Consider the following 11,570-nt stretch of genomic DNA (forward strand, 5'->3'; position numbering starts at 1 on the left):
GTTGGTCTTGACCTAAATTATGGTTCTCTACCGGGCTTCCAACCACGTATACCCTTAAAATGGGCCTAGCTACATCATTCAAATAAGTACGCAAGCGATCCTGATCGGTCATCTTAAAAGGCAAGACCCTCTGGTTTTCAAAAGAGCTATGCATGTAAGTGATGGCAAGATCTTTCGGTTCACAAGTTAATTCACAATAGGTGATGATGAAGTTCACAAAACCATCAAACACAACATCTCTTTGGACACTCATCGCTATCGTCTCTAACATGTGACTACCCTTCCATCGCCAAATATATCGATTGTTTTTCTCGATCCATTCGCCATGACAATCAACACCTATTGTTATTGAGTCCCCTATTAATGCTACCTGAATATATTTTATTTTTTTAAAAAAGGTCATGACTGTATAGTAACAAAATACAATAACTCAATGACTTGTTGGAACAGATGAATCAGGTGTTGCAACAAGTGGATTACCTGTTGCAACAAGTACTATCCTTGTTGCACCAACTAACTAATCTGTTGGAGTCAGCTTCAGTTTTTTGAGTTCTGTTTAATCCAAAGACAGTTGAAGATGTCCAACAGATTAATGAGTTGTTGCAACAAGTAAATTACTTGTTGCAACAGGTAATACACTTGTTGCAGCAACTAACTAATCTGTTGGAGTCAGCTACAGTTTTTTTTTTTGGGTCCAGTTTTTGGGTTCTGTTGGACTGAAGCTGAATCCGACAGATCAGTGAGTTGTTGCAACAAGTAATATACTTGTTGCAACAGGTAGTACACTACTTGCAACAACTCACAAATCTGTTGCAACTTATTCATACTACGTATTTAACAACAATTAGTATAGAAGTTGCAACAACTACATAATCTGTTGTAATTGTGGCAGCAACTACAATAGCTGTTGCATAAACTACAACAGCTTCTGCAGCAACTACAACAGTTGTTGCAAAACTTTAGAAGCTCTTATACAATAGCTTTAGCACTTGTTGCAACAAGTACAATTGCTACTGTAAATTGTTGGAAAATCAGCAGCAAAACCCACATAAATAATTGAAACAAAACAGCAATATTTTACTTACCAAATGAGCGGAAATTACTTCTGAAGTAATGCCCAGCCAAAAAATTGCAAAATCTGCTGGTTTCGTTTTTTTCTTTGTTGAGCAAATTCTTCAAAATGCCGTACCAATGGAAGAAGAAGAAGCAGGGGAAGCAGCAATATTTATGAAGTAATGCCCATGTAGACACTAACAAAATCCAACCAAAAAAATTGTAAATTTGGTGGTTTAGTTTTTTCTTTTGTTGAGCAGATTCTTCAAAATGGAACAACAATGGATGAAGAAGAAGCAGGGGAAGCAGCAATGGAAGATGAGGAAGAAGAGTGGAGGGAGAAAAACAGGCGGATGGAAAAGAAGAACAAGAAGAAGGAGGAAGAACGAATGGAGGAAGGAGAAAAGAAGAACATAGGAGGGAAAAGAGCAAAAACGGGTGCAACTATTGGCGCCCTTTTTTTGGACCAATTTTAGTATTTTAAAGTTTATATTGACTGAGTCAAAGTGTTAAAAATAAAATTTGAAGGCAAAATATTAAAAATAAAGTTAAGGGTCAAAGTATCAAAATAAAAACTTTTGAGCAAGATCAAAACCTCTTGACTAATCAAAAAACAACACCTCGACTCAATAATTAAAACTTCAATAAAAACACTTTAAATTGGGGACTTCAAATTGAGCTCTGCCAAAATCCAGATCTTTTGCATCAATCGTATGAGCATAGGGTTAAGGAGATTGGTGAAAATGGCGGAACAAATCAATTCGTCAACAACAGCTGCGGAAGCGAAAAAGAGGTCATTTTGGCCGTCAGTTCTTCGGTGGATACCTACATCTACTGATCATATCATTGCTGCCGAAAAACGCCTTCTTTCTCTTGTTAGGTATTGCTATTGTCTATCTATTCCCCCTAATTTTGTTAATCATTTGTGTATTTCTGAGTTTCTCGTTTCAATTTCATGTATATGCGGCAATCACATTCAATTGTTCTACTCACTCTCACTTCTTGTCGTTTTCTTATTAAGCAACAATTCAAAAATTTCTTTTTATTCCTTAAAATTTGTGCCCGGTCAAACTAAGACACTTAAATTGGGACGGAGGGAGTATATCTCAGTCGCAACATAAGTTGGCTATTTAAATTTAGTTGTCTCAAAGCAGATAGTTGAGTGGTTTACATTTAGGAGAAAAAACTGGAGATAATTCCAGTTTCAACACTTAGTGTGGACTGGCATGTTTCAAGCTATAGGTTTACTGGCACCTACATCTGCTAGGCTGTAGAATTTTAACTACTAGATTAGTCAAAGTGTGAGTAAGCTAGTTAGCCGAGCAAAACTCATAACTATCTATTTCCTCTTCAGAGTTTGGAGTATTTATTGTAGTTAGACTATCTTTATACTGCGGTCAACCATTTTCTAATTAGTCAACCCTGTAACTTAATTGATTGGACGTGTTACCTAACATACTAAAAAGAATTGTTGTCTGGGTAAATGAATTTATATGCTACTGCATTCCAGCGTTATTAAAATCCATCAAGCAATGTGCAATGAGGGGTCATTGCTTCATGGGCGAAGCCATTCACTTCAGATAGATGCGCATTTCTAAGAATGCCGCTGAAAGTGACCCCAATAAGAAACATTCAAATCCTTCTGGGTCGAGCTCGTCGCACGGGGCTTGTCTAGTGCGGGTTATCTCTCCTGTGTGGGTTGCGAGCAATTGCACAGGAGCTGGGTTTACCCTGTGCGGGTAGCGGCTGCAGGTTCCCATGTCATCCAAAAAAAAAAAAAAGAAACATTCAAATCTTTGAATCTCAACTTTGAGTAGTCGGATCAATATCAGCATTATTGTAAATCGATTGGTCAAGTTAATTATTTGAATTGAAATTTGATTATTACTAGTACTAAATTCATAAATGTGTAACTTTTATGTTTTGTAAATAGTGCACTTCACTTTAAAGAAGCGTGAGCTTCACTTCTTACTTTCCGTTTTAATCCCCAAAGACCTTGTCGCTTTTGCGCTTCTCCTTTAAAAACACGGCTGCATTCATTGGTTTAGCAAGTGGAAACTCTGGGGATGCTTTTAGAATCAGTAATGCTCAAGTTTTTCATTGTATTTTCTGTCAGGAAACATGGAGTGACCATAATGCAAACTTTTCTTTCACCTGTTACGATAGTTTGTCTGTTTCTTGGTTTTGTATTTTGTTGAATGCCTGCTTCAGTAAATAAAGAGTGCAACTTTATGGTTATTGATGCTCAGAGGCTCACTTTGATTTTATGCCTTTTTTCTAATATTAGGACTCCTTATACTCAAGAGCAGGTCAACATTGGGTCTGGTCCACCAGGTTCAAAAGTTAGATGGTTTCGATCGGTGAGCAATGAACCAAGATTTATCAATACTGTTACTTTTGACAGCAAAGAGGGTTCTCCTACTCTTGTTATGGTCCATGGATATGGTGCCTCTCAAGGTTTCTTCTTTCGGAATTTTGATGCCCTTGCAAAACATTTCAAAGTTATTGCTATTGATCAGCTTGGGTGAGTATTTATTTTGTGTGAATTTATATGCAAATTCGTGATGTCATACAAATGTTTTCCGCACTCTTGAAACATGCTCTAGTGGTACTTACACCACATATGTCAGGTGATATAGAAGATTCAATTTAACTATTTTTGTTTTGATTCAAGATGTTCTCGTTGTTTGGTTAGTGGAAATAACTAAGACCTACTGGAAGTGAAATTGTCTTCTAATAATAGTTTATTGCGCAGAAATGTGTACTTCGGCACATTTGGGTCAATTTTGTTGGACAATATTCTCTTAAGCAAGCATTCAAATCTTCATTGGATGAAAATATTTACTTATCCTGTTAAATTCTAACTGAAATTAGATCCCCATTGGGTGGATTTTAGTGAGTTTTTGTTTTGTTGGTTTGCATATTTGCTCGAGTTATAACTTCAACAATCCCTTTATTTTCAGTACTGCTAGTAGCTGCAGTTGTTGGATGATCAGCCTTGTGCTAGTTTCTTTTTTTGTTTAATTGATAATTCAGTTGAATGGTATAGTGAGAATGATTCGAGAAGTCACTAATTCTTCAATTGAAATCTTCGGGATGTTATTATGGGGTGATACAAAAATGTTGTAACCAAGTTGTATTTATTAATTAAGGAGGCACACAGTGTGCTGTTGCCCTCAGTCTGTCTGGATCGCAAGGAAACTATCGAAGGCACTACCTGACTTGAAAGAGAAGAAAGTGAAAGTTTTAAGATTATCAGGGTTGATTTTCAGCCCTTTCTATGTAGACTTTTCTATGTAGAAACTTGTTATATATGTATCACGTGAAGGTTTTCCGTGTCAATTTAGTAAAATAGGACATCATTTTCAGAATGGTAACAATAAAATAGGACGTCGAGTGTCTATCAGAAACAGCCTCTCTACCTCCCAAGTTAGGGGTAGGTCTGCGTACACTCTACCCTCCCCAGACCCCACTTGTGGGATTACACTGGGTATGTTGTTGTTGTTGGTAAAAAATAGGACGTATTCATGTTGTGACATTGTCACTAATTTATTCTGCTTGAGAAGTATGTTGAGGCTAACTGGTCTAATCGACCATGCTTTGCTTCCTTTTGCTTTCTTTAGTTAGCGGCAGCTTCAAGAGCTGCTGCTATAAGTCTTAAGAGTAGAACAGAAAGGAGTGGTAGAGGTCTTTCAATAGAGATGTCACCTCTATGTAGAATAAATTTAAAAACCAAAGAAACAAATGCGCAACTGGTAGTTCTCTGACTGGCTAATATATGATGCAGTTGGGGTGGATCAAGCAGGCCTGACTTCACATGCAGAAGTACTGAAGGTTAGTCTTAAGGTTGATTCCAAACTTGAGTATCTTTATTCATTTGCAAGATACTATATCTGCAGCTTATGAAGCACCTCTTTTTTATCTCTTTTTCTATAAAACATTAATGCAGAGACTGAGGATTGGTTTATCGATTCCTTTGAGGAGTGGCGTAAAGCCAAAAATCTTAGCAACTTTATTTTGCTTGGGCACTCTTTTGGAGGGTATGTTGCTTCAAAATATGCTCTCAAGGTGATCAATACTTCATAGAACTGTGATTTTTTAGTGTAATGTATATTGGCATGTATATTTTACTGCTGATTGACAATTGTATTCCTCTTATAGCATCATGAGCATGTTCAGCAGTTGGTTCTGGTAGGACCAGCTGGATTTACATCACAGACTGAACATATGTCTGAGTGGATGACCAAGTTCAGAGCAACATGGAAGGGAGCTGTCTTGAATCATCTTTGGGAGTCTAATTTTACCCCGATGAAAATTATCAGGTAGAGGTTTTCTAAACGCTTGCTTCTACTTCTAGTCTAACATGCTGATGAACATTGCTTTTGGATGTGTTACTGCATAATACGATCATTTACTGTGATACTTTCATACATGTCTGATTTTTCTCGTTTGTTCCTTCTTCTCACTGTAGTTTCTGTTAGTGCAGTCTTTACTTTACTCGTTGAACATTCATCATTCTAAGACTAATGCCTATTGCTGTTTATGATTCATCTCTCCTTTGCTCCCCTTCTTTCATTGATATGATCATATGGCGAGCATATTGTACTTTGTTTGCAGATATATGCTTTGCCTGGCTGTCAATGTTTTTCGAGGAATGCATGGTAAAGGACCTGAGGAACCCATATAAGATACTGGCATATGGATTCAATATCTTGATTTCTTAACCATCTAAACTTTACTACTGCCCCATTCGATGGTTTGCTTCGTCTTAATTTAATTGTCACCTGTCCTTGAATGGTTTTCACATTCCAAAGATTGAAAGAAAATGTAATACATCAAGCACTTAATCATGCCTCAATCCGAAATTAGTTGGCTTCAGCTATATGAATCCTCTACATTGTAAAAGTAACTCAAATGTCTATTCAAACAAGAAAACAAGATATCATTTCTTAGGAATCCTCTATATCCCAAGTAATGCAAGATATTGTTTCAAAAGGGGAACAGGGTAAAACTTACCATTTCACCAGGGAATTTTTTTTTCGGGGAGGGAGGGAAGGTAAGATCTCATTTCTTTGAATTTTTTGGTGTTGATGTGGCATCTTCACCAGAATTTATCCCATCTTCAGAGCTCAGCTATCAAACCTTTTCTTTCTTCCCCTTAAAAAGATGTTTGGTCGGTATAACGGGGCAACTTTTCATCTTAGTGTGTTAATAGGAAATCAAGGGACTAACCTTCTCTTTCTTTGATTTATCATGGTTATCTGTAGAACTAAGCCATTCATCATGCCTTTGGATTTTACCTGACACATGAGGCATTCATATTTTCTTTATGTATGAAAAGAAAGTTCTCCTGAAAATGCCTTTTATAAGTAAGGGTTCCCTTGTGGGCTATGGCTGCTAATCTTTCCCGCTGCCCCACTCCCTCCCCACTCTGTCATAATCCTGTAGGTTTTCAGTAACGAAAAGAGTTACCAAGTGCCAGAGCCATTTCTTTCAAGTATTTATCAATGATTTGACAAAAAATAATTGACTTCATAGATGGTTGTTTGATATGCTGAATTTTTGAAAAATCATTTACATGTGGATGCCTGTGAATATTTACGGACTGTAGAGTTGGTGCTACTCATATACTTGATATTTGATACTTTATCTTGCGTATTGACTTGTTTTTCGCTCAAAGCTGCTTCCTGTAGCTGTCCAGGATCCTTTCCTGGATTGAAGTTTGACCTGGACTAATGGGTCTGAAAGAATTTTGTATGTGTGGCCTTATGTATCTGAAGAGTGCTAATACTGCTGGCATTTTAATAATGCAGAGGCTTAGGCCCATGGGGTCCAGACCTTGTTCGCAGATACACAAATTCTAGATTTAGTTCATATTCCAATGGAGATGATTTAACTGAGGAGGAGTCCAGACTACTGTCAGGTACGTTGCAAATCTTATTGATTTGCATGGTTGTTTATTTCTCATAATGGTTGTATACCTTGCACATCTTAAGTTTCTAATACCAGTTGCTTGTTTTATGGAAGATTATGTATACCATACTTTGGCAGCAAAACCGAGTGGGGAGCTATGCTTAAAATATATATTTTCCTTTGGAGCATTTGCAAAGAGTCCTCTTTTATACAGGTGATATACCCGCTCTGTCTCTGTTTCTCTCTACCTCCCCCCCTCCCCCCCTCTCTTTCTCTTCACACCCAAGAACACACATGCAAATACATGCTTATTTTATTACTGAGCTGCTGAATAAGATGCTTAAAACCTAAGATTCTCCCACTGTAGATCCTTACTGGTCCGTTGAGTATTGTTCATTTTCTGTTTTTCTAATTCCACTAAAATGTTGTCTTCTTGCTACACATTGCTGTAATACAAGGAAGGAGCTCAAATGAGCCTCTCATTAAAACTATAGAAGTATATTTAATGTGATTTGCGATGTATCAATTTAATTTCAAGCACGGACTGTGGAAACTATTGATTTGACCTATGGGTTTTCTGTTTCTTCTTAATCAGTAGTGCGGCAGTAATTTGTGTTGACCTGCAGGAAGAGGAAACACATAAAGATAGTAAAAATGTCCAAGACAATATGCGCCGCTCAATAATATCCTTCTCACTTGAGAGGCTGAGATGAGGGAACTAAATGGACTTTCTGCATTACAGTTAATGCAGTTAGGCGGACCCTGCTTTCACATCTTTGCAATAAGGTCTTCTAGAAAGCTCATAGGAACTATTCCACAGCTTATTGAAGAGCGCAAATGCAATTGAATTTGCACGGTGTAGATCTTGGGATGTAAATGAGTAAGAATTTGGATGGTCTACTAATGCAATTATTTGAAGCAACTAAATGTTAGTAGGAGACTCAACTACATGGAATTTTTTTATCCAAACGGATGAGGGCCATAAGATTTACCCAGGCATTATAATTTTAAGCATTCAAATAATGGCTGGGTTGATGTGGTGTAATACAGTTATCATTTGGAACCGTATTCTGAATTCCCAATTGCTAGGAGCCTCACCCTCTTGACCTTTAAAGTAAAGGAAATCCTTGAACTGCATACAACTAACTGAAAATCACTTTCTGTGATATTTGATATCTTAATCTTTTGCCTGTGATGAATTGATTGTCATGTCCTGGACTTCATATGAACCGGCATTATAGGTGCAATAATATGACGAATGAAACTGATAATAGAGGACAAGGTAGACCTAAAATCACATTGAGAGAAGTTTCAGAAGACCTATATCTCTCTCTCGGGATCAATGCGGGTCTTAGCCTAGGAACATAACACAATGGAAGCAATACATCTACGTAGGCTATACCGGCTAGTAGGATTAATGTTTCGTTGTTTTTACGTTTCACTCGGTCCTGTATTTGCCAGGAGATTTTTTTTATTACTGTTTAGAGACATGTACATCCTAGTGAAAATGTGAGATCTAGAGAACCTCAAATATCCCTTAGATACAAATTATTTTGAATTGGAATAAACTAAGCTTGAATCAAGCGGAATAGCTATAGAGCATTTGTATAGTCGATAGATAGTTTAGGATTGAGACGTAGTTGGTTGATTTATTGACTGTAGCATTAAACTTAAAAGCCAGGGAGAAATACTTCATTTGTTTGATGGAATGAGTATATTTCTGTAACCAAGATGATTTGGCATGGTATTCATAGTGTGTAGCTAATGCTCTGTAGGACAAGGTCTTAAAAGTTTATGAGTTCAAACGAAAAATGTAAGACTGTAGTAGTATTCTGTTGATGGATGGGGTTCAACATTTCTTGAATCCTGTTATATAACTGCTTTAGTTGGTTTCAGCTAGGATGCACTGATTCTTATGGGGCTTTGGGATTTCAGAAGCCTCTTAGGGTTTCCTGTCAAAATAGAACTAGCTAGGCGAACATGATGTTAAATAGTAAAGTAACTTGATGCTCTAAACCTTGATGAGAATTTTAGTCGTGATTCTCTGCTAATATCTCTGGACTTCTCATATTCACAGAGCACCAGATTGGAAGGTGCCAACAGCTTTCATATATGGACACCAAGATTGGATGAATTACCAAGGAGCGGAACAGGCGAGGAAGAATATGAAGGTTCCATGTGAAATCATTAGGGTCCCTCAGGTTCTCTCTCTCTCTTTCCCTTTTGCCGGGCCTCTCCAAAAGTTAATTAACTTTTGATTCTTGTTTACTGAAACTACACTCTAGTATAAAATGAAGCACCGGGATAATTCCTAGTTGCACTAAAATCCCTATACTTTCTTGCAGGCTGGTCACTTTGTATTTTTGGAAAACACAGCGGCATTCCATTCTGCTGTACTCTATGCTTGCCGTAGATTTATCTCACCACAGGAGGACAATAACTCGCTCCCTGAAGGCTTGATATCTGTCTGAAGGAGACACATCGCCGTGGTGCTTTCGTTGCGTGTGGTATAGGTAGATATTGTACAATAGATAGCATTGATTTAAAATTCTCTCAAATGTGTTAACTGGTCTAAGTAACCTATCCTTTACAATTTCTTAGAACATAAAATCAATATTGAGGAAGTCATTATGAATGGGCAGCAATCCGTTCGACTGTTCGTTCCTTGTAGGAAGTCATGTATAGATAGCTGAATGATTTTTGTTCTTGAAATCGCGTTTGTGTTCTTTTATGAATATTATATCTCAGTAGTTACTAAATCAATTAGATAAGTGTATAGATAAGATTTGAATCAAAGCGTCAATTCTGATTGTTTTGTTTCGATATGCTTTGTCAAGAAGGAAATTTACTACTCTGTGTTATTCAAAGTACATATATCTGTGAGAGGTGCCATTTTAGGTGTTAGCAAGGAGTAAATTCATTAATGTCACTTCTCCCCCCAATTTTGAAGCTAAATGCAGTCCACCACAAAAATTAAGCTGATAAGTGGCTACACTAGTGACGCATGATGAATTTTTTTGTTGCCTTTCCTGAGCTCAGTTGACTCATACTATGTCATAGGTTAAATCACTTGGAACTCAAACTAAACACTGGCAATTTGATTACTATAAACTTTTTTTTTTCCATCTCATTAAAATAATTGGACTTGTTATGGTTTTTATTAAATATATTTTAATAGGATAGAGGCATACGCAAGAGTTGAAAATAGTAGAACTAAGAATTGAAAGAATTTGTTGAATTATTTGATTGGAAATTATCAAAAGTTAATCAAATTCCCTCCGGAGGGATTTCACTGGTATGTTGTTGAATTCAATTCTCTCCATCAGAACATTTTGGTCGTTATGTTCATTAGTAAACTTTTTGGCTTTGAATCCCACACCCCCCACCCACCAAAAAAAAACAAAAAAAGAACTTTTTGCCCATTGTTGCGCGTGACATCAAGCAGCAAAAAATGAAAATGAGAATTTAACTCAGTTCAACTGTAATAGCATATTACCACCAAAGGATGTGGTGCAGCCTCTTCCCTTAACTGGAGGTCTTGGGTTCGAGCTCTGGGTATGAAAAAATTCTTGATAGGAAACGCTTCTTTGTTGTATAAATCTAAAAGTTAAAACTGCATGCTTTTCCCTAAAACTTTAGAACAAATTAAAGAAAAAGGTTTTGTTTGTCCACGGTAGAACTGTAACAATCCTATCCCTTTTGGTTAAACTGCTTGTTTTAATTATATGTTTGTGAAGTTACAAGTCATATTACGATTTCCCATTTGGATGGTTTTGGTTGAGACCCGAAGGGTTCAAGTGAGGTTTGGGTAGCAAAAAACAGATTTGGACAGTGTAGGTTTTTATGCAATCGCGCAAGGACGCAAGGGCAAGGCTTAATCTCGCACAAGAGTGTGGCCGAGCAGGTTGGGTTATGACTGCGGCTATTAATTATTATGATGCGTGCTAACAACCTATGACTGATTTGATCACAGCTTCTGATTATGCACAAAACGCTGTGTCGTGTGACATCAATGATAGTAGAACAAGAAAGCATAATGATTCTAGAGCAATAAAAAAAAGTTTTTTAATATGATAATAGTTGTAAATTTGAAGCCTTCAAATTAAAGTAGAAAAATATTTCCAAGGCATGTGAGCCACCATAATTGCTGGCATGACCAGCGACTTGGTCTATCTTCTTGCTTTCGACCTCAAGAATGGCTAAAATAGAAGTTTGTAAAGTTTGCCAACACAACTAAATTCAGTCAAATAAATTAATACTGTTATTATTTAGTTGTGAGTGTAGTTTTACCAGGGAATCCTTTTTTTCCATAAAATATTTTTTTGGCAAGGCATGCTCAAGTTCCGTGTGAGAAACCTACTGGGTTTTTAAGTGTTGGTGAATGGGAAATGTAGGGAAAAAATATGGAGGGAAAATGAAAATTTTGAATTGTTCCTTTATTGCTTTTTGGATGAAGCATTTTTACCACATTGGTAGTGAAAAAAGAAAGTCCTTGTGCTTATATAGAGAAGCACATCTTCTAGCTCAGAAAGAGTTGAGAAGAGGACCTCCTCTCGCGCTGTCATCGTCGCTCGGCTCGGTTTCGGCTTCGGATTTCGCGGAAT

The 11,570-nt window shown here is 37.1% G+C and overlaps 1 protein-coding gene across 1 annotated transcript; it reads left to right on the forward strand.

Annotated features, from left to right (window-relative positions):
- The first annotated feature begins 1,688 nt into the window (after nt 1-1,688).
- On the forward strand, nt 1,689-9,789 carry LOC132617210 (probable 1-acylglycerol-3-phosphate O-acyltransferase). Its single transcript, XM_060332162.1, has 9 exons — nt 1,689-1,933; nt 3,341-3,577; nt 4,841-4,887; nt 5,003-5,121; nt 5,215-5,375; nt 6,867-6,976; nt 7,081-7,180; nt 9,044-9,167; nt 9,312-9,789. The coding sequence occupies exons 1-9, from the start codon at nt 1,767-1,769 to the stop codon at nt 9,435-9,437; spliced, it is 1,191 nt and encodes a 396-aa protein (XP_060188145.1). The 5' UTR covers nt 1,689-1,766; the 3' UTR covers nt 9,438-9,789.
- The last annotated feature ends 1,781 nt before the right edge of the window (nt 9,790-11,570 follow it).

This window comes from Lycium barbarum, chromosome 11 (genome assembly GCF_019175385.1).
Source record: "Lycium barbarum isolate Lr01 chromosome 11, ASM1917538v2, whole genome shotgun sequence".
NCBI classification, from domain to species: domain Eukaryota; kingdom Viridiplantae; phylum Streptophyta; class Magnoliopsida; order Solanales; family Solanaceae; genus Lycium; species Lycium barbarum.